Here is a 22,045-nt window from a genome sequence, read left to right on the forward strand (position 1 = left end):
CTTTCTCAGATTTGCTAAGAAGATATACGTCACTGGACAAGCCAGGCTCGTCTTTGACATTTCAGAAATTAATACTAGCTGGCGTGAAGGAATGCAAAGGCAGCCAACATATAAAAAGATTCATAGAAAGTTAAAAGTGTTGCTAGTATACTGTGGTTATAAAAAGTATTAATAATACATATAAATACATTTTTCAGTGTTCTTTCGCATATTTTTAAATTGACTGGTGTAATACCTAAGGCACTAGTGTTGGTTGGTGCAACAAAAAGAGAACAATGAATGAAGAGAAAAGAGTGTAAGCTGTCATGCCCATGTTTTGATTACAGTACGCCAAGACGCGCTGCCAGACCTTCATCATTCCCTTGCGAGAGTGGTGAGATAAGGCTAACCATTTACATTCGTACGGAACTAGTTTTGAGAAAAACCCTCTGTGGGCCACATTTCTCATTTTGTTTACCCCAAGGGAAATGATTCATTACTACTAAGCATATGGTTGTCAGTTGGCAATAGTCATGTTTCATTGATATGGACGGCTCCGTTTCCCCCCAAAAAATCGTCCATAAACTGAATTGTTCATAATAATGAGTCGTAAAGGCATATGTTTACCCAGTTTGTTTCTGAAAATTTCGTCTATACATAGAGGGGTATTCATATCAATGGGGTGCATATTAATGAGGCATGACTGTTATATTCTAAGATAGTTAATTAAGCTAAATAATTTTATTAAAGGCAGATATTACTATGCAAAGTCCTAGGCTTTTACAAGTTTGTTGATAAATGTATTGAAAATGTTTATGTTAGTTGGCCCAATTGGTTGTTACAGCCCTGATTTTTTAGACTCATTGTTACCAAGTGTATCTAAGCAACTAAAAGGGAATAATAAAATGGTAATGGTGGTGACCAGTACCATGTAGTAAGATTCAGACAGGGGAGCAAATATTCAACCAGATAGCAATAATTTTACAATTTATTTTTATGCAATTAATTATATTGTAAGGGTCTCTTAGTCCTGTGGTAATTGTTTAAATCTTTCATCCAGATCTTGTATTTGTGCCTTATTTAAGCGAGGCAATTTTCCAGTTAGTGCAGCCATCCTCGCATGCATGATGTCGAACTGAAACTTTTTTTGGTTCTGTTTGGGTTGCTCTTCAAGACCTTTTGGTACAGTTCAGGTTCAGCTCCAGAATGGAAAACATAACGGTTCAGACTGGTTTTAACTGGTTCATAATGGTTCACCTAGAAGCAAAATTTTTAATATTGATTAAATTGTTAATCTTTGAAGGATTACAGAAAGGATAGAAAATGAAATCCCATTACAAGATTTCTCTTGTTTACTGATGTTAAAGACAGCTAAACAAGTATTCTTTACGAAAAAGCAGCAGTGAAAGAAATCAATTATTAGAATGACTCCTTTTATCGGTATGCGACGAATAGGCCGCCTTGCGTATGTCTTAAAAATGTAGAGAGAAAACAGGAGAGATGAGAGGAAACGGTTGAAATCTACAAAGAAAATTTTTTTTAGAATGTAAAGAGGAAAACACTTTACCTACACTGCCCACTTCAGGTCACGCTGCTGATAGGTTGGGTAGGGCGCACCACAGAAATTGTTTTTCCGAATGATGTAGACAAATAGACGGTGCGCTGACACAATCTTCGGCGTGGTCCTCGATGGCAAGTGCCTCAAGCACCTCGGGGGACTGAGGATTCCGTTGTCTAGCTAGGATGGTGATGTCCTCGAAAGCTGCACTGAACTGGCAATTTCTGCACTGGAAAGCCAAGTTACCTGCTCCCATTTTCTCAAAGACTCTGCATATGGGCAGCATGAGCTGGAGTGGGGCAGTGTAACCAAACTGTTTTCCTCTTTATGTGTTAAAATATTTTCTTTGATGATTATATTTTTTAAAATGCCTCTGCTGGTGGATGCCACAGCATGAGGAAGAAGAAGCTTTCTCTAAAACTCGTTGGTAGTCAGCCATCTTGTCTCGTCTCTCTTGTTTTCTCTCTACATTTCTTCCCTACGTTCAGGCTGTTTTTTCCAAGTATGTACCAACACGCTTAACTCATCACCGTTACTTAATCTTAAAAAGACAATGCAAAAAAAATATCTTTTTAAACAGCCTGATATACTCCAAGATGCTTTTTCCTCCCAAAAGATAATTAATTAAAGCAATATTAACGGCACAACACTAATTCAAGTTTCCTTGAAAAGGGGCTTATCACTGTGTCTAAGAGCCACTTTCTCAGGAAAACCCAAATGACTCTCAAACTAATAATATTTATTTAATTAATTTTAATTTTGGGGGAAAATGCATCATGTGTCCAAATCATTATCAAGCTTTTTTTTATTATTATTATTTTTCTTTGCAGTGTTCTTTTAGCAGCTATGCATGCAGCAGATTTCACGGCAGCAACAAGTCACAAACAGATAATGGGCGAGAAAGTTCAAAGATGGTAATATCACCCTCGAAATTACGTGGACCACGGTTCTGTGCTTCCGTGACGCAGGCCACAACATTAAGTCTTCTCACACCCAGCACTTTATCGCCCATTATTTGTTAATTAATGAATCATGACTTGTCGCAGACCGGTTCGGAACGGTTCCTTCGTTTTGCTCCCGTTCGAGTTCAGCTCCAGGATGACGGCAACCATTTCGGTTCGGGTTCTGTTCCCGTTCGAGAAAAACAAGTGGTTCAGCTCCAGTTACAATTGTACACCCTGCTTGCGTGGCACTCTTTGAAAGGTGTCTATTGCTCGTCTACTGCTAAACTAATAAAGGCCTGAACTACCTTGCATAAATTTCGGAGCAGATGTCCAAGATCAGTGTCTGGATATCCCAGCATTCGGACCACCTGAATGACTACCGCAGCTTCGAGCAGTCTGGCAAGGTCTGGTCGGGCAACGACATCATCGCCCTCATGATCGACATTGGACTGGGCCCCGAAGCTTTCGAGTCATTCCGGGTATGTGTCTAGGAGCCTCTTTGGTCGCACCTGCTGTTTGTAGTTTCGCAGAAGTGAAAGTGCTAAAGTATGCTTGTAATCCTCTCCTATGTCTCGTTGGGGAATTGCAGAAAACTGTGGCGCTCGTCACAAGCGTCGAGAAAGATCCAGAAAAGTACCAGCCCATGCTTCTCGCATCTACATCTGCCATCCTCCAGAATCTGGTCATTATCTTGGACTTCTTCTATCGCAGCAACATGAAGTACATGAGCGACTTCCGGTAAGCTTGTTTTCCAAAGCGATAGCCTTATCAAATACGATATAGCTTCGCCAATACTGGAAGCTCCTCCGAAAACCTATGGGAGCAGCGGCGAACGGACTCGGAGTCTACAGAAGCAGATGATGCAATGGAAAAGTATAGGCTCCGCGACGTCCTCGAGCTTTGCGAGCCCCGTTTTTTCACCCCAACAGCTGAAACAATTCATTAAGGTCAACCCGTTTGCAAAGCGGAATCCACTGATTGCGACTGCAACGACAAACGAATAACAACGCGCGCATAAACGAAGATAGAGCAGTTTATTTAGAGGTCTCAAATGCCACTCAGGGGGATCACACGCATTTGAAGCGCATCTAGGAAACGGAAAAAAGGCGTTTAGCCACTCAAACTACGTCGTAAGTTTGAGTGGCGTTTAGCCACTCAAACTACGTATATTATATCAAAACATATCAATCACTACCTGGAAGAAAATAACTTACTGTATAAGCACCAGCATGGGTTTAGGCAGGGTCTGTCAACGGTCACGCAGCTACTTGAATGTACGCATGAGTTCGCGTCTGTTATAAATGAGCGTGGTCAAGTTGATGTAATATGTATGGATTTTTCGAAAGCCTTTGACCGTGTTCCTCATGACAAATTGCTCGAAAAGCTACGTAAATTAGGACTGAATCGGAGTTTGCTATCATGGATACGTTCATATTTAAGCAACCGAATGCAGTATGTCTGTTATAATAACGTATGCTCTCCCCCATTAGCAGTCTATTCAGGAGTACCCCAGGGTTCCGTTTTAGGGCCACTCTTATTCTTAGTCTATATCAATGACATAGCTTCGAATCTGCCTTCTTCTGTACATGTTAAGCTTTTTGCGGATGACTGTATGCTATTTTCTAAAATTACTACAGTTCAGGATCAGGAGTTACTAAATGAGTCTTTGGGGGTAATCAGCTCATGGTGTGCTACATGGGGCATGGTTATTAATTTTAATAAGACGGTATTTTGTAGTATTACAAACAAGAAAAAAGTGTTAGATTTCCGCTACACTATAGGGAGCACAGAACTTGCAAAAGTAGATGAATTTAAGTACCTAGGTGTGATTTTTTGTAATACGTTGCGCTGGAATAGTCACGTGGACTATATATGTGCAAGGGCATATCAAAAACTAGCGTTCCTTAGAAGACACCTAAGACATGCAAATAGAGAGGTTAGATTAACTGCATATAAATCCTATGTGCGTCCGATATTAGAGTATGCAAGTTGCGTATGGGACCCCTACAGAAGAAAACAGGTCACACAAATAGAAAGAATTGAGAACCTTGCTTTACGGTTTATTTTTTCGGAATATAGGCGTACGTCGTCTGTTACCGCAATGAGAGCTGAGGCGCGGCTGGATCGCCTAGAAAACAGAAGAAAAATTTCTAGATTAAAAGAATTATACATTATAGCAAACGGACTGACAAAAATAGATCCTGAAACATATCTGCTACCTTCGACGTCTCGTTCCCGGAGAACGAGCAACACTAAAGCCATTTCACCGTATCAATACAAGAATGATGTATTCAAATATTCATTCTTCTGCAGAACAATAATTGAGTGGAACGCTTTACCAGAAGAACTTGTCAGTTTCTGCAGCCTTGAGCTATTCGGAGCCAAATTGACCGAATTTTTTAATTAAGTGATGCATGTAAAGAATGCGCAGGCACTTCGAACTGCCTGCGCACGCTTGACCCGCACAGAGTGCATGATCATGTATTTATTATGTGCTTTTGTACTTCCTCTCCTGCGTAGACCGAAAGGTCCGCAGTATTGTAAATAAATAAAATAAAGTAAGAGGTTTTTGTTTATCCGTTACAAACTGCGTCGTCACAATTTCTTGCCTGAATAGGTGATTATTAAAACGTGCGCAAACAATATGTTAAAATTACCAGAGCAAGCGCACCAGCCTCTGCAGCATTACAAAAACAAAAAGTAACGAGAAAAATGACCGTGCAAACACTTTCCAAACTTTGCAGAAAAGATTGGGTCCCCATCCCAGACGACAATAAAAAGAAATGGAGAACAGTTGCGTACAACGGTCGGCGATTGCAACGAAGAAGTTAGCAGACGATACAAAAATACAAATCATTCAGCAAAGACCTCCTTCAACGACGACGATCGCACGGGGCGTTGGTTGAAAATTAGCAGGTGGTGCTCGTCCTCGGAGTTGAGTCCACAACAAGCAAAGCGGAAGCAACAAAACGAAACTATTAAATAAAAGAGCTTCACTTTTTCTTTTTTTTTTTTCAGCTGCACGTTACACGTTTGTTTATTTGCTTTCGCGGCGTTGGTAGGAACTATGGACAAAAGAGCTGCAATCTGCTACGTGCTAGCAGTGTACTAGCAGTGTGTGACTTTTTTTGCTTTCGCTTTTCTTTTCCCAGTGACTTTGTCAGGTTGTTTGTTTGCTCACTTGGCGCAGCAGTTCAAAAGTACATTCCAGTAGTTGTTGGCATACATGTCCAGGCAATCCTTGCACGTTGTGCCTTTGTTTTGAGTGTCGATCAGCGGCCTCAAGTGCGTTTTCAGCTGAACTTTTGTTTGGTGAAATATTCGTCTGTTGAGGCGTCAGTGGCAATTTTGAAGCCATACTTGGATAGCTCCTCCAGTTTAATTTGAAGTAACTTAATTACTTACGTTTGTTCGGTCTTTGGGAAGCGGGAGAAGGATTTTCCACCACATCAGAAAAACATGTTTTCGCAGTGGAGATGGCAGGGAGGCAGGCAGGCAAAATCTCCAAGTATGCGCCGGTGTATGCCCGAAGGCGGCCGGTTGATCAACCAACGATGACTCATAGCAGACTTGACCGCATACTCAAATAAAATCTAAATAGAAATGCATAACGACCTTACACTTCTTAATATATTTATTGAGTATCAAAAAGTACATATGAAGATTTTGGATCAGAAACTCAATCGAAGGCGAACATAGGAGGTTATCATAGACGACAGTGGAAAAACACCAACAACAACAACAACAAAAAAGTTGCAGACGGCCCTCCAAATGTCCGGGCATACCGTAGCAGACGAACCGGCGGTAGTAAGCGACGAAGCGAAGGAAAAAAAGTAAAAACTAAGCCAAACAAGGCAAAGCAAAATATGTGATGGTTCGAACGTCATGTAAGCACAAGAAAGAAAAAAGCAAACAAAAAATATAAACGCAGAAGAAAGAAAGACCGCGGCGGCGTAGCGTCGCCTCAAACATAAAAAGAAAGTAGACTTTGAAAAATGGAAGGAGGTGCACGACCGTCCATCGGGTGTTCTTTTTTGTAACTTCGCTTTTATTAGTTTCAGTAATAGCGTCAGATTTGCATGTGCACAATCGTCTTTTTCCAGAGCATACTGACATCGCAGTAAGGTACGTCGTTCGAAATTGCCTTTTGCTTCTTCATCTGGAGACGATTGGGATATAGCCAGCTCGCCTATTCGACGAAACGGTTTTAAGCTATACAATCATGAGAAATTGAAATGGCAACAACAAAAAGAACTGTTCGATATGCACAGTAAAGTTAAAACGTAGCAATGTTCTAAAAAATATTTTCCATTGCCCTTTTCAAAGAAACAGGGCGAAGGTACATTCGTGTCTTGCCTGGTAGACATAAGTTCTGAGTCTTCTGGCGGAATGTTTTCTTCGGGAGAGCCCGATAATTGCACCCTATAAGCTGTAACATCTTCCCTCGCGAAGAAAATGTCCTTGACCCATGAGGTGGAACCTACTTTTTAACATTCAAAGCAGAGAATAGTCGTGACAATTTTTTTTCATTGCTCACCTCGCACGGAGATAGGCAAAACCAATGCATTGCGGAGAATTCGTCTGCTAGCGGGGGCTCCGAGCTCGCTAGGGGCGCTGCGATCACTTTTCGCCCGCGATCCGCGGGAGTTGCCAGTATTGGCTTACATTGTATTTGGCCTTATCATTCCCGGTTTAAAGGCAGCGCATTCCTTTGTAGGATGCTGGCACTATAATTATCTTGAGCATCACTATAACAAGGTGACTTCTCATGCTCACCAGAAATGGAAATAATATTTCTGAGTTTGCATTGTATTTTTTATCTTATATGAATTTGTAATTCATAATCATATTCAGTTTACACCAGCTTGTTGCACACTTACTTTTCGTTGATATGAATGAATTTTGTATAGCATAACCGGTTTGTGTGCTTATCAGACATCTATTATTTGATGTTCTTGTTTAAGCTTATTTCATAGTTTTTTGTTTTGTTTTCAGGGCTGCAGTGGTGAAGTCTGTGTCCAAAAGGAGGCGCTCTGAGGTGAGTGCATTCATTTGCTCTTTTTAACTTAGCGGTCCATGCAAAAACAATTCCTTTTCTTCAGCACAACTACAGTGTCATCTCAAGGCTGTGAGTCTTTAGTGACTTTGTAGAGCTAATTTATATTGGCGATTTTTTTAGGCTTGTACAAGCTTCCAATTTCAAAGTGTGCTACGTAAGTTTATAACATTGAAACCACGATTCCTTTTTTCAAGCCTCAATAAGGGGAAAACGGTAACCTAAGCGGAAGGTATTGCACAGTTACTCGAATATAGGTTGACTTTAAACGTAGGCTTATCCCTCTGCTAAGAGACTCGTCAAGATTAATAACAAAATTTTAGAATACTCTATATCAATTCCAATTTTTAAAGAAGTGGAAGGGAAGGAGATATGTGATGTGCAAACATTTATTTAATGGTGACCCTATTTCCTCTTGCTAAAACTTCCTCGTCAACCACACTGACCACATCGTCATTTGACCTTCCAGAATGGTCAACAGGCCTCCACACCACAGTACTTGCACTGCGCACCTCCCGTCAAACTTCAGTGCTTCGCATGGGCACGCGGGTGCCAAGTTTGACCGCTTAGCAGCAGCATGCTCAGGGTCTTGGCCGACACAGCAAAGCATCTCGGTTAGGTCGATGAGCTCTGAAATTTTCCTCACTATTATAGGTCGACCGTCTTTGATCGTGATTATAGATCCACCTATAATTGTAATGAACAAAGCCGGATAAAAAAATTGTTGCCTATATTCAATTAAATACGATACCCATAATATTAACTTTTAATCAGTTTTGTCAGTTGAGTGGCGATTAATAAAATATACAAAATACACTATCCTTTGCCTTTACAATCACCAGTAAAAAAAACAAAAAGATATAATTAATCGAGAAATATTTTTTTTATGTATACGTCTTTCTAGGCAGCTGGCGGGTGGCATACAAAGAGCTCAGCTGGGAGTTCTTCCTGGACTCACACTTTGAGCTTCTGGTGCTTGAATCCTGCAGTGGTATGTGGATGACATGTCATAATTTTTTCAGGTATAATGCAGAAGTCACATACTTTCACGTTCAGTTTGATCACGGGCATACTTTTACCTGGATAGCATGTCAAGCAGGGCGATTACAGTCCAACCTCGATATAACGAAGTCATTAAAATTTGGAATTTACTTCGTTATATTGAAATTTCGCTACATAGAAATTCGGGGCTAGCACTAAAGAAAGTTCCCACAAATGTTTCCCAGGTGCACAAAACTCACAGAGGATGCCTTTATTTCGGTTACTTCGTTATATTGAAATTTTGCTACATAGAAATTCGGGGCTAGCACTAAAGAAAGTTCCCACAAATGTTTCCCAGGTGCACAAAACTCACAGAGGATGCCTTTATTTCGGTTGAATTTTCTGGGCCGATCTTGACATTATTATTGGCATCACACGACGCTTGCATAGCCAGATGGCCTGCATCGCGTCTTCGTCTTGCTGTGTGCTCACGAACCGCCTCAAGACATTGATCGCGTCCACCACTTTACAGTTACGGGGCACATCGCAGGTGTCTTGCTCATCAGGCTCGATGTCGTCCCTCTCTTGCGAATTCCCACGAGCATTGCTTGCTACCGCCTCGTCAGTCACCTCCTCCATCGCAATGACAGCAGAGTTGGCGTATAGAAAGTCATTGAGGTCGACATGTTTAGGGGCGGCTTTATTGCCTTGAAGGCTCATCGCCCAGGATGAGAAACGCACGCTTTTAGTTAGGCCTCGAAACGAACTACGCAGCGCGAAGGAAGCCGACAAACGAAACGGCAGCGGTTTTAGTGCCCTCTAGTGGCCGTTCTGTACACCACACTCGCCAGATTCGGCCCGTTTCACCCTTTGCGCTTTATTGGGGGCCCGTTTCAGTGCGTGTGCTTCCCATAATCTCTTTTGGGACCCAAAATTTCTGCCGTGTTGTCCATAAAACTTTGTTACATCTAAATTTCGGCAAACAGGACTTCGTTACACAGAGGTAAAAAATACATGTCGTGCATACACTTGCGGTTAGAAAAAGTTATGTGCTTCGTTACATCAGGAATTTCGTTACTTAGAGGCTTGTTACATCAAGGTTTGACTGTATAACCAAGGTCTGCTGTAGTGTGGTATCGCGCCGTAAACAGAACTTGCATTTTTCTTTCTATATGCACTTCATTGCTATGTGCAGTGTTCTTTTTGTTGTATTTATATACACTTTACTGTATTTATATACATGTATATACAAAAGTATACCTCCTTTACTTCAAACTAGCAAATGGCTGTCCTACAAAAGGTTAACCGTAGCATATCACATGGGAATTCACGTTTTATCCAAGATCACCTTTGAAGGTGTTTCTTTTAGTAGGTTCAGAATTAAAAGTAATAAGGGAATTTGCATTACGGATATTTTAGTGTTGGGTCTATGTTGGGGGACACTAGAAAAGAGACATAATGCTTTAATTACCTAGCTAACTAACTAGCACAAGCTACAATTAACTCTTTAACTTTTAATTGTTTTAGGCATAATGTGGTTGGAGGATCGACACTCAACTTCATAATGATCTAGCCTCGACGTGAAATTTTGATTAAAAAATTCGTAGGGGGCATTGCGAAGTGATAACTGTCATTCTTGTATACGGCTTCAAACTGAAACTAAGCTGGCAAAAGGTGCCCATGACATTGACCCCTCCACCGTGCACCGGCTCCGCAACTTACGTGTCCACGCTGCAAGCGCAGCTAGGTTAAGGCTACAGTTGGACGTTCCAGTTCTGTTAATAGCCACAATGGCTACCGCTCGTTCCCACGACAACCGTGGCACAACTGCCGTTTTCGTGTTTTTTGGATGCAAGTGCTTTCTACCAATGGGCCTATGCTCCGTTTCACTTTAGGTACAAGTACAGTAGAAGCTATAAGAGCGAGCCAAAACCTCGTAGCTCCAGCTTGTAGTTTCAGCTTTGCTCCCACATAAGTGAAACAAATGACTACAGTAATGAAACGGTTTCGGTCGTCCAAACATTCTCTTCAAGCATTTCTAAATGGCACCGACAAAGGCCCTGCCAAAGGCAGCATACATAGCAAAAAGGGGTTCTTGAAGCCGTCACTTGAAGTAGTAAGTTGCCCCCAAAAAACAATCGCTGCCATCTTTGTGAGATTGGCACTTTTTAGCCCATATCTTGTAACTAGCATCTTTGACTGGGCACATGCTTTCTTGTATTCCTTTGTAGGCCATGTCGGACATCAAGGACAAGGTGCATTCCCTCATCGTGGCTTCGGGAACACTGAGTCCAATGGAATCCTTTGAGTCGGAACTGGACATGCCCTTCAAGAGCCAGCTGCAAGCCAAGCACGTTATTCCTCCAGATGGGGTTTGTGAGATTGATCACCTTTGGAACCCAAGGATGGGCCGGAGAAATTTGTTTCGATTCAAAGAGAAAGGTTGTAGTACAATGCTGTAGTAAAGTAGTAATTTGAGCTAGTTGGTACTTCAGGTACTTCAACATGATAAAAATGGGCAGAGAACACAGAGGAAGAGAAAAAGACAGGTAGAACGAAAGAGTGCTGATTCCCAACTGATCTGTTTTGAAAGAGGAGAAAAAAGAAGCCATAGAAATAGTTGATAAGAAAAGAAAAAGAAATATAAACATGCTTGATTGATTTGAGCTAAGAAGGAAAAGGAAGAAGAAACCGTAAAGCATGCCCGTGAAACAAAAAAGAGAAAAGAAAAGAATAGGAAGAACAGAAAAAATATAAAAAGCGGTACTTTTTCACTACCGGTTAGCCAAATTCACTTTGCCCCAGGCGTTGGCTAAGAACGTGGCCAGCAGTGTGTTTCTTTTTCCCCGCTCCTTCGTTTTTTCCCTCTACACTCACCTGGAAACCTTAGGAGAATTCGGCCTCCTTGGCAGTGAGCGACAGAGAAGGATGGCTCACGCATTGCTGTCCTATTTTTTTAATTTGATAAGCCTCAAATATCTCTTGGGTAGTCCGATCTTGAAATCTCCCAAGTATAATTGTGGCCCTAAAATTCGGTGTGCACTGGCAGGTGAGACAGTGTGCAGGCAGGTGCCCTCCTACCGTGGTGTGAAGGGAGTAAAAATGTTCTCTAAGCCAGTCGTTGAGGCATCTTTCAGTCTGTGCTATGTAGCAACCACCACACGTTAGGGGGGGGGGGGAATCTTGTAAACTACTTTTGTGCAGGAAATGAACTTGTTCTTGTGTTTCTTGTGGCATGCACTTCGTGAACGATTTTCAATTACGGAGCCCACCTTTGCGCAGATCTTAGCTAACCTTTGGGGGGCAGAAAACAGCACTGGAACATCATACCTGTTGGCTATTTGCTTCAAATTTCGGTATATGAAATAATATTTCGGTATATGCAAGTTGGATTAAGCCCGTGCAAAATGATGCTCACAGTGTTTAATGCTCAATGCCTTGTGTTGTAATGGTCTTATATATTTAACCGCCTCTACAGTGGTCAGGGAATTTCACCTGAAATTGTCAGGGAAAACCTGGAAAAGTCAGGGAATTTCAAAATAATTTGCTGGACACCCTGACTTGAAGTAGAAAATTAAAAGCTCGAGGAAGTCCTCTATGGGAATGCCGGTGGCATTTCTGAAGGCGAGCTCACCGTTACTTCCATTACATGATTGAACCTAGCCGAGCAGAGAAGGGTGGGGAATTGAATAGAAGAGATCTATGGCTTCTTTTTTCTCCTCTTTCAAAATAAATAAGTTGGGAGTCAGTGCTCTTTCGATCTACCTGTCCTTTTTCCTTCCTCCGTGCCATGCGCACTGTTTTATCGTGTTGTACAATGCGTTTGAATGTGATGTGTTTGAATTAGTTTGAATTTACCTCTCATACCATATTATAATATGAGCTGATTAATGTTGGTAATAAGTATTAGGAGGCTGTATGCCTTCGCAATGGGAGTTTTTTTTTTTTTAGTTTTTAGTTGGTGGCCGACTTTTAGGTAGGGTGGCAAAATTTTGGCCGTGCTGATTATTTGAACGTCTTTGTAGGACCATCGCTGTTAGAAAAGGTACTACAATGCAGTCCACCTATAACATTACCACATATAGCAATGTGCTACTTCTAACGATCAGTTTCTAGTGTTTCTAGACTAGATATGCTCAGTTTCTAGTTCAGATACAACAATAATCAGTTATAACGATTTACGTTCCAGCTTTTCTCATTATCGTTATAAGTGGATTGCATTGTACCATCATACAAGTGAAAAGTGGCCAATAGGTGACGGAAATTGTGCGGAAATTAAGCAATCTGTCAAACGAATTTTCTCGGACTGCTCAATTATTTCAACTTTTGCCCAACATGTAGCATCATGCAGCTCGGTTTTTTGCATAGAAACCAGAACGATGAAAGCGAAAACTGGAAATGGTTTTGTATGTATAGCAAACATTACAAGGTCTTGTTTTTTATTATGGTTTCTCAAGCATAATTTGTCAACCAAATTTGACAAATCAATTCACTTTTTTTAATGCATTGTTGGTATTTATGTCATTTTCCTGTGACTATCTCAACAATTTCTAACAAAGAAATTTTGTGATGACGTTCTTAAAAGTTCCTTAAGTATTTTTTCTAGACACTGTTGGTGGTATTTATTAGTCTATGTTTGTTCAAAATTTGCTAGCTTCAGGATGTTAAATATCATACTTCGTTCTGAATTTGCTTTGTACATTTTTTTTTATTTTGTCATTAAGTGTCATTCTTTTGTATGTGTTCCAGGTTTGGATTGGAGGCATTGCATGTGGACCTTCAAAGCTGAAACTCACCGCAAATTACAGAACAGTAGAGACATATGTGTTTCAGGACGAAATTGGCAGCATTCTTCTTGACATCTGCAAGGTATTAATATGCTTGTATTCTTAACAAATAAATTTCCTATGTTAGATTTTTTTTAAAGTAATTGGTAGCTACTTTTTTTAGTACATAATACAATAAAATATAAGTGGATATGTGGGCCACTGTTTCCTGTTTGGGTGTTGGAACTTCAGAAGATGCTGCTCAGTTATGCTAGACACACATTATTATAAGTACAAAAGGCCGATGCTGAATAAGTGTAATAGATTTTATTAAAACAAAAATTACTACATCCTGCAACAAAAGAAAAAACGGAAACTTTTTCATGAGTATGGTGTTTTTATTATAAATGTTTTGTATGAGTGCATAGATTGATTAGTCACAGATTTAAATAATGCAATGCCTATACTTAGGCACATGCTAATACTTAATGGAAGAGTAGTCCCTTTGAAATTTACTTTGATCCAGATCCTGATTTTTGGAAATTTCGAAGCATTCAGCATAAATGAATAGCAGAGTTGAGGACCCCTGTTTTTGATAGCTTTAGCTTGAGTGAGAAAGTTGGGATGCCGTTGACAAATAACCATATGACCTTCGGCATGAACGATTGTCAGAAACATGACTGGAGGCACTGGCCCACCGCTGCTTCTTTATCTGAAAGTGGACATGTTGTGGGGACACTGCCGTGCCAGCATTTGATTGGTTCCAGAATGCCATGGCTGACGAATTTACGCCAGTTATCTGAGTGTGAACAGTTCTTTTTTAAAATTCTGTGGAGGACTGAGGTTTGACCCATAAAATATATTTGCACTCCTGAACACCTTAGTAGGTGCAACAACAGCCCTGACGGGAACTTGGGCTCGCATAAGGCCCACCTGGACAGGCGTCGTGCAAGTTAAAGGGTAGTCAAGCCCAAGAACGCTCAAGCCAAGCGTTCAACAGGCGACGGTAGCCAGTCAAATGCAACCCAAAGCAAAAATGGTCAAGGAATTTAACATTTCTCAAAAAAGCAACAAATTAGAAAAAGATTGAGGAAAAAGCTTGTAAAAAACATTGATTACAGGAAAGGGCTATACTCCGAGTTTGCCTAAAAGCAAAAAAAGACGTTTCGCACGAGTCTTCTAATACTTATCTATTTTATTTCTCTTTTCAGACTGTACCTTTCGGGGTTCTCTGCTTCTTTACATCATACGGCATGATGAACAAACTGGTGCAGCGATGGCGGGTACTTTCCATATTTTATTAGCAATTTACACAGATTCATATTTTATATACTGCGAATAGAATAGTGTATTTATGTTTAGTCAGATTAGCGGTGCAGTTTCGGTAGTGGTATGGAACTACGTACTATACCAAAATTTAGACCATGAATCATACCGTATTTATTCGAATATAAGGCGAGGTTTTCTTCCAAAATCCGTAGTCTCGGAGTCATACCCCACCCTATTGGGGAGGAGGACAGACCGTTACGCCCCAAGCGGTTAACTTATCAACTACACGGATGGGGACAACATATACAATGACGCAGCGCTCGGCCGACATAACCGAACGCGGCGTCAGCGTTCGGCTGGAGTTCGTGTTCTCCGGCGAGGGAGAGGAGGGCCTCTTTTGTTTCCACGACGGCCTGCATGAACAATGCAGCATGCACGATCCCAGCTCAGCACAAAAGCCGAAGTGGGTCAAGCTCGCATTCTCTGAGGATAGATCCGGCACTTAACGTCGCTTCGTCGATTGTTAGTATTTTTTACATTAAACTGTGCCCCGCGCTCTATTGTAGAAGATGACATGGCCATGCCCATAAGGCCTGTTGGCATGTGTACAGGCCTTGTGTTGAGTAAACACCGAGCGTGGGGAAAACAAACGGGTCAGAGTTCGATCTCCTGCCCAATATTCGAAGCTCAGTATAGCAATATGACGATTTTTTTTCTTTTTCTTAGGTCCTTCAACTGCCCCCTCGCCTTACAATCGTGACCGCCTTATATTTGAATAAATAAAGTATTTTAATATTTAATACTTCATGCAGATTGGTGCACGATTTGCATTTTAATTTTAATATTGGATGGAAAAGCATTCACTGCATAGTATTATTAATGCAGGCACCAACTAGAAGGATCCCACTAGATAGATATTCGAGAAAAATTTGTTCCTCTGTTATGTGCGTGCTGCTTTGGTTATCTGCTCTTCACAGTCTTTAACTTTTCGTTTAATTTCAATAAACATCAGACATCAAAACTTCCTACAGTTGGGGTGCCTAACTCTCGATAAAAAGATGAAGAAATTCATACAGTAAACTTTCGTTAGTTCGGCCTCGGTTAATTCGACTTTTCGTTTAATTCGATCATGTTCTAAAGTCCCGGCGAGCGCCCTTATATTTATATGGGACGAAAAGTTTGATAGTTCGAACACGGGAAGACTTTGTATCGGTTAATTCGTCCTGAGCGAATGCGTGCGGGCTCACATTGCACGGCACTACGGCAGAAAGACCACCAACGTACGGCGAAACACAGGCTCTTTGCTGCAAAGCCGAACATGCGCAAATATGCGCCTGCTCCTCTACGCCCTTGAGATGGACTGTAGCGAATGTCACGAGCCAGTGCAACCAATCTGGTGTGGAATAGCGCGGAGAACATAGCACGAAATTGGGCGCAAAGACAGCAAGCGCGCGGCGCGCGCACTCCAGGTGCTTTTCTGTACCAACGTGTGCGGTCCATCTTGCGCTCCGGAAAGCGCGAGTTCTCTTTTCCTTTCTTTTGTTATTTTCCTCTGTCGCCGACGGTTTGGCCGCCTGGCGCCAAAGTCGCTCGCTCGTAAAGCTTTCTCAGCGCCCACTCCAAGCGTTTTTCTGTAGCATCGTGTACGGTCCATCTTGCGTGCCGGTCCATCTTGCGCACCGGAAAGCGCGGGTTTTCTTTTTTTATTTGTGTGTTATTTTTTTTTGTCACCGATGGTCTGGCTGCTCAGCGCCAAAGTCAGCTCAAAAAAAACTTTTTTTTTTTCTAGTGCGCGATACTTTGGGGTTGTGACGTTTAGTTATGCTGTTCTCCGGAGCGTGCTTTTAGACTCGCGTTTTAAGCGAAGATGGCAGCAGACCATCAGTGAGTACTGTGGACAGTAAAAGGAAGTGTAATTTTAACCGTTTTTCTGTCCTTTTTTTAATTCGATCATTCAGATAATTCGACCAAATTTGGAGGTCCCGTCGAGGTTGAATCAATGAAAGTTTATTGTACTTGGATGGAAGAGCGCGGATATACAGTCACACTCTCAGGCACACAAGAAAGAAACAGACTCGCAGCGCTGTTTCTTTCTTGTGTGCCTGTGAGCGTGACTGTATATCCACGCTGTTCCATCTAACCATGCATTACCAAGTAGCCCAAGCATCCGCATTATGAAGAAATTGTTTCCAATCTTATCACATACCAATTGTGCAGCTAAGCATTAATAATAGTAAACTTCACTTTTTTTAAAAATTATATTTGCAATCTGACGAAAATTTTCGTCGTACCCCACATCATTAGACCGATCTCACCAGCCAGTTTGGCTGCGCTGCCGCAATGTATCGAGGGAACTTTAGTCGTTCTGCACGTGCGACCACCTCGCTGTAGGTCTGCACGTGGTGCCATCGCATGCACTGCCTTCTGCCTCTTGCAGACCAAAGTTATGGTGGCCTCACTCATGTGTCGAACGCTTGGTGAGATCGGTCTCAAAGACCATGTATCTTCTAAATTTTGTGAGGTAGTTTTTGTTTGCAGTTTTGATTTAATGAAATCTCTGCACATTGTGTAAGCAGATATTGTCCATGAGGAAGAAGACAAAAATCTATAAAATGGATTTAAAGGGAAACTGAAGCAGTTCTGTATTTTAGAAAAAAGTTCTTATATTGTCTTCATTTAACGTCCAGAATCACGAATGTCAAAATTATAGTTCAGATAAATCTGCCAAGTAGCCACAGCAGTACTTTCAATATAGCACTGAAGCCCTCCTTCCCGGCGCGTTCAGTGGGAAGAGAGAATTGTAACGTGCTATACAGAGATCTCAACATTTCCGCGCATGCCGCATGCTTTACCTGAGCGATCAGAAACACTGTTCGCATTCCCTCACAAGTGGCACATTCAAGGCAGCTGAAACCTCTGGGTATGACGTCACACCCAGCGGTTGGTTTTTTGGTCTCTCTCGAATTTATTGATATGTTTCATTCAAATGCTCGTGATATTCAAATTCGCAGTACAAAAGTACGCTAGAATTCACCTCCAACTTCTTTTTTTTCAAGAACCTCTTCATCTTCTCTTTAAATGCTTATTCATGCACAGTCAACCTTCTTAAACTTGATGCCAGATGTCACAAACTCTTTTTCGGGTTGTGGAACGAATTTGCTATGTATTTTTTCAGCCTTTATCTTGGAGGGTTCCCAGAAAATCAAATATCAGCTGCAAAATTTAAAAACAAAAAAAGCACAGAAAGTTCCAAAAACAGAAGTGAACATAAAGAGAGTCTAAGAAAAAAAAGATGAAAGAAACCTATGCAACCACTGAACCCATGCAATGCAGTCTTCTGCTTTTCAGTTCAGCCAAGGTGGTTAGACTCTGGTCATAGGAAGGTTTCCTGCACTCATTTTCTTTCCTGGGTAGAGAGGATGCTGCAAAGTGGATCCCTCAGGCTCTGTATTAAAGCACCGAGTGACAGAAACAAATTGTTGCCTATAGGTTTTTCTTCACAAAAGGTTTTCTGCAGCACTCTGGCTGGTGGTGTAGTATGGTTTGTCTGTTTTATTTAATCTCTTCACTGTTACAGAAGCCTCACTCCGGTCCCTTTCTATCACCCTTGTATCTGAGCAAGAGTGATAATTTCTGACAGTTTCTACAATGCCACCTAGATAGAAAACAATAGTGCTGTATTTTATGTCACCTCCCGAGAGCCAGTGTAGGACACATATTGGTTATGAGCTCTACACCAGCGTTCAGCTGGATCTATGAGTCCCAAACGAACACTGACACAGCACTCCGGTATTGTCTGTGACTCGTTCCGTGATCTCGTTGGTAGGCAACAGAAAATTCAGAACTGCGGCTTTCTACAGTAGAACCTCATTAATACATTTTTCAGGGGACTGTGGGAAAAATATCATATAATCTGGGAAAACCTAAAAAACGAGAAGGCCCTTGGGGGCTAGGGACGAGAGCAACGTTGATAGCAATATTTAATTTCACGCAAACTTTCGTGGGCATTGGAACACAAACAAGTTTAAAAAAAGCCTGTAAGTCTGCCTTGCGCTTCGAGCTACTGCTTGATAGTAAGAGTTTCCTTTCGAGCTGCCGCAACCCTTTCTCACCGCCTGCACAGCAACGAACACTCGCATACCTGTGCAAGGTACCCAATACCACGATCGCATCCGCGAACGTGAATGTTGCGTAACCAGTGACTGCGTCCTCCACATCCTCACCACTTTCAGCATTGTCAACCGCGGCGTTGACGATATCCGATATGTTCATCGGTTCAGAGGTGATGATGTCCTTGTCAACTGACAGGTATTCCGACCAGGGGAGGGGGCTCCCACTTTCTTCATCGCATCCTCCATTTCTTGCGCATCTTCGGAATCCTTGTTGGCGTTGCCCTCAGCTAGCGCTCGTCCTGACCCTGTGTGTTCAAACCCACGGAAGCAATGCTGGATGGTGGTGATTGAGACGATATCCCACGCTGTTGCATGGAAGGGCATCGCATCCAGGGTGGTGAGCTTGGTTGGAGTCTTGCCTCATTCTACCGTAGGGAGCAATCGCTGAACAATCCACTTCCTGGAGAAGTGTTCAACATTTTTTTTTTATTATCCCTGCGTCAGAGTGGCTGCACATGGCCTGTATTCGGAGGAAGGTACTGCACACTTCCTGAGGAACGAAAGGTCCTTTGGGTGGGTGGGACAGTTGTCGACGAGCAGCAGGGCCTTTCTGTTTTGCAACCCCGTTTGTGGGTCCAAGTACTGCAGGAGGCTTTCGAAAAGAGTGCAGGCCATCCACGCCCGAGTGTTGTGTCAGTAGTGACAAGGCAACCTACAGATGTTTTTAAAACATTGCGGACTGCCGAACTTCCCAATGACCCACAGCCTCATCTCCTCCAATCCATCTTCGTTGCAGCAAAAGAGTACAGTAAGATGCTGCTTGCTAATTTTTCCTTCGTGACAAGCCTCACCCTTGAGGCTCAGTGACTTTGAAGGCTGCACACGAAAAAAAAAAAGGCCAGCCTCATCGGCATTAGTCGACGATGATCAATAACAGTGATGACTTAAACTCTTCGACATGTACTGGGTCAACGCTGGCCGCTTCACTGTTTGCTGCGCAGTACGAAATTCCGTGGCGCTTCTTGAAGCGGTCGATCCACCTGTTGGAACACGCGAAGTCCGTGCTATCCAAAAGTTCTGCGACATCTTGCATCCTCTCTTACAGGATGCTTTCATCGATTGACACGAGATGCCCGGGCTTGTTTAAACCATACCAGCAGAGCCTGTTCCAACTCGGCGTGCTTTGCCGTCCGAGCTTGCTTGGAGCCTGGGTGGAACGCAGAAGCTCGCACCTTTATGTTCTTTCGTTTTGCAGTGATGCTGTTCAAACTTGACGGTGCAATCCCGAGGTCTTTTGTGATGTCCATTCTCTTTTGACTGGGACTGCGATCAACCACTCGGAGAACGTCCAACTTCTCCTGGAAACCTGGCACCTTTTTTTTCTGCGATGCCATGGCCACCAATGGAAGTCAACTCGCACAAAACAAAACTGGAGGGGCCGAGAAGCGAGACCACAGACCCCAACCGAAACCATAGACTTATGCAACTGTGGCACGCAGCGTGAAAGTGCGTGAGCACAGCGCGCGGTGTAAGAGATGGAAAGATGAATGGCGGTTCTTGAAACATCTGAGGCCCCAAAGCCATTTTTGGTGCAGGGCGGGTGGTCCCGGGCAAGCAGGGGTGTGGAGCAAGAGCAGAAGAGTTACTTCAGCAAACTTGTCAATCCCACAGGAGAGAAAAAAAGAAAAAAAAAAAAGCTTTGGACAGCGCTTAGTGGTGCTATGCGGGCAGGCACGCACGGAGTCAGCAAAGAGAAACAGAAGCATTTCCTTCATGTGCTCATTGCTGGCATGCTTCCTTTGAAGTCATTCTGCCCAAGGAACATTTCCTTTTTTCATGAGGCACGCACACTCATCTGGGATATGGCAATCTGAAAAATGCAGAAGACTGACATCTTTGATTTCTGTCTGACAGGTGCATCCTCTCTGTACTCACTTTATTGTAAGACGAGAAATAGACTAGAAAATTATGTCTGAGAACGCCAAAGCATTTGAATTAATTAAATTATCGACGAAAAAATATGTTGGCTGAATTTTAACTAGTTTTGTTGTGCCCTGCCACTGTGGAAGCTATGGCTCCATACTACTGGCGGTATGTCATTGTACGTTTATGCTCCTCCGCTCTCCTTAACGGCGCTTGCGACTCCGCAGTGTGGACGGTGCATGGTGTTGCATAACAATGCCAAGACATGGCACGCATCGGTGGTCTTTGGGCGCAAAAACCGGGATGACAACCGTAATAAGCGGGAAATCAATGGACATGTTCCTATGGGAGCTTGGCGGGACCGGCGGTTTTAAACGTAAAAGCCGGGAAAAAGGCAAAAACCAGGAATGTACCCAACGAGGTTTTACTGTATCTAGGTGGTTTTGGTATCTATCGCTAGCCAAGGGAGAGGGAGGGTATGGTTGCAAGGTGAAATTATGAGAGCACCCCCCCCAGTAAGTAATTTATTAATTAGGAAAGTACTCTACTTGTGTCTCCAATCATAAATGTACTTTTGCCTGTTTTCTAGACGCCCTGCAACTCCTTGTTCGAGTTGCCGAGTTTGTAGCATGTTTCAATTATAGGCATGCTCTCTTTGCAATTCAGAACACCGGCATGTGGGACAACATCTCTGAGCACAAATGCATCTTCGTGGAGCCGCAGAAGGCAGATGCCGCAAGCTTTGATGCCTCCATGGTGGAGTATTGCAGATATGCTACCAGGGAAGCCGTGGGTGAGTTAATTTTTTCCGAGTGTGCGACCTGCATTTTTTAGCAGTCAAATGTTTGCGACTGCGGTTTACTCTCGTTTCCTCGCTTCTGTATCCGTGGACAACTTTCTGCGACATTTTCCACAAGAGGAGGAGTGCGCGTGCACAGCTTTATTCGGCGTTTAGGCATGCGCTCCAGTACCCTTGACTGTATAGCTACATAAAGTTGTCCGCACTTTTAGTTCTAAATTACTAGTTTCGTTATTCCTACACCTGATTTTAGTGTTTCTTCGTGGTTTCATTTTTCAATTTTCAGATGTTCCGGGCACGGGAGCGCTTCTCCTCGCCGTGTGTCGAGGGAAAGTGAGCGAGGGAATGGACTTTGCGGACAACACCGCAAGAGCTGTCGTGACGGTGAGCACTTTGGCCGTCGTTCGCTGCCTCGTTTATGACGCGTCCTGCATTTGCCACATTCTTAACATTTGGAAAATTTTTTGGCCGGCCTACAATTCCCCAAGCTCAGTTACGATTCTAAAATGTCGCAATTGTGACTTCAGTTTTCATTCGTGGGCCAGGTATTAGTGACTCGATGTTCCCAGATGTCATAAAAGTAGGTGGTTTTTCAGTAAATAGGATGGATAGGATGAACTCTTGCATTTTCTCGTGCTGTGAAGTTTCTGGCGGGGTA

At 42.6% G+C, this 22,045-nt stretch overlaps 1 protein-coding gene across 2 annotated transcripts in view; it reads left to right on the forward strand.

Annotated features, from left to right (window-relative positions):
• The window catches only part of LOC115332101 (Fanconi anemia group J protein), a 60,512-nt gene that overhangs the window by 29,591 nt on the left and 8,876 nt on the right, over positions 1–22,045 (forward strand). The window contains exons 8-17 of one of the 2 annotated variants that reach the window (XM_040214953.3): positions 327–373; positions 2,808–2,960; positions 3,071–3,219; positions 7,477–7,519; positions 8,442–8,528; positions 10,750–10,890; positions 13,268–13,387; positions 14,496–14,567; positions 21,255–21,381; positions 21,674–21,771. In XM_040214953.3, the coding sequence (XP_040070887.2) occupies positions 327–373; positions 2,808–2,960; positions 3,071–3,219; positions 7,477–7,519; positions 8,442–8,528; positions 10,750–10,890; positions 13,268–13,387; positions 14,496–14,567; positions 21,255–21,381; positions 21,674–21,771 (1,037 nt within the window). The remainder of the gene's footprint in view (positions 1–326; positions 374–2,807; positions 2,961–3,070; positions 3,220–7,476; positions 7,520–8,441; positions 8,529–10,749; positions 10,891–13,267; positions 13,388–14,495; positions 14,568–21,254; positions 21,382–21,673; positions 21,772–22,045) is intronic. The other variant, XM_042290977.1, reaches the window with a different exon arrangement.

This window comes from Ixodes scapularis, unplaced genomic scaffold (genome assembly GCF_016920785.2).
Source record: "Ixodes scapularis isolate PalLabHiFi unplaced genomic scaffold, ASM1692078v2 PGA_scaffold1__304_contigs__length_218370807, whole genome shotgun sequence".
In the NCBI taxonomy this organism is placed as follows: domain Eukaryota; kingdom Metazoa; phylum Arthropoda; class Arachnida; order Ixodida; family Ixodidae; genus Ixodes; species Ixodes scapularis.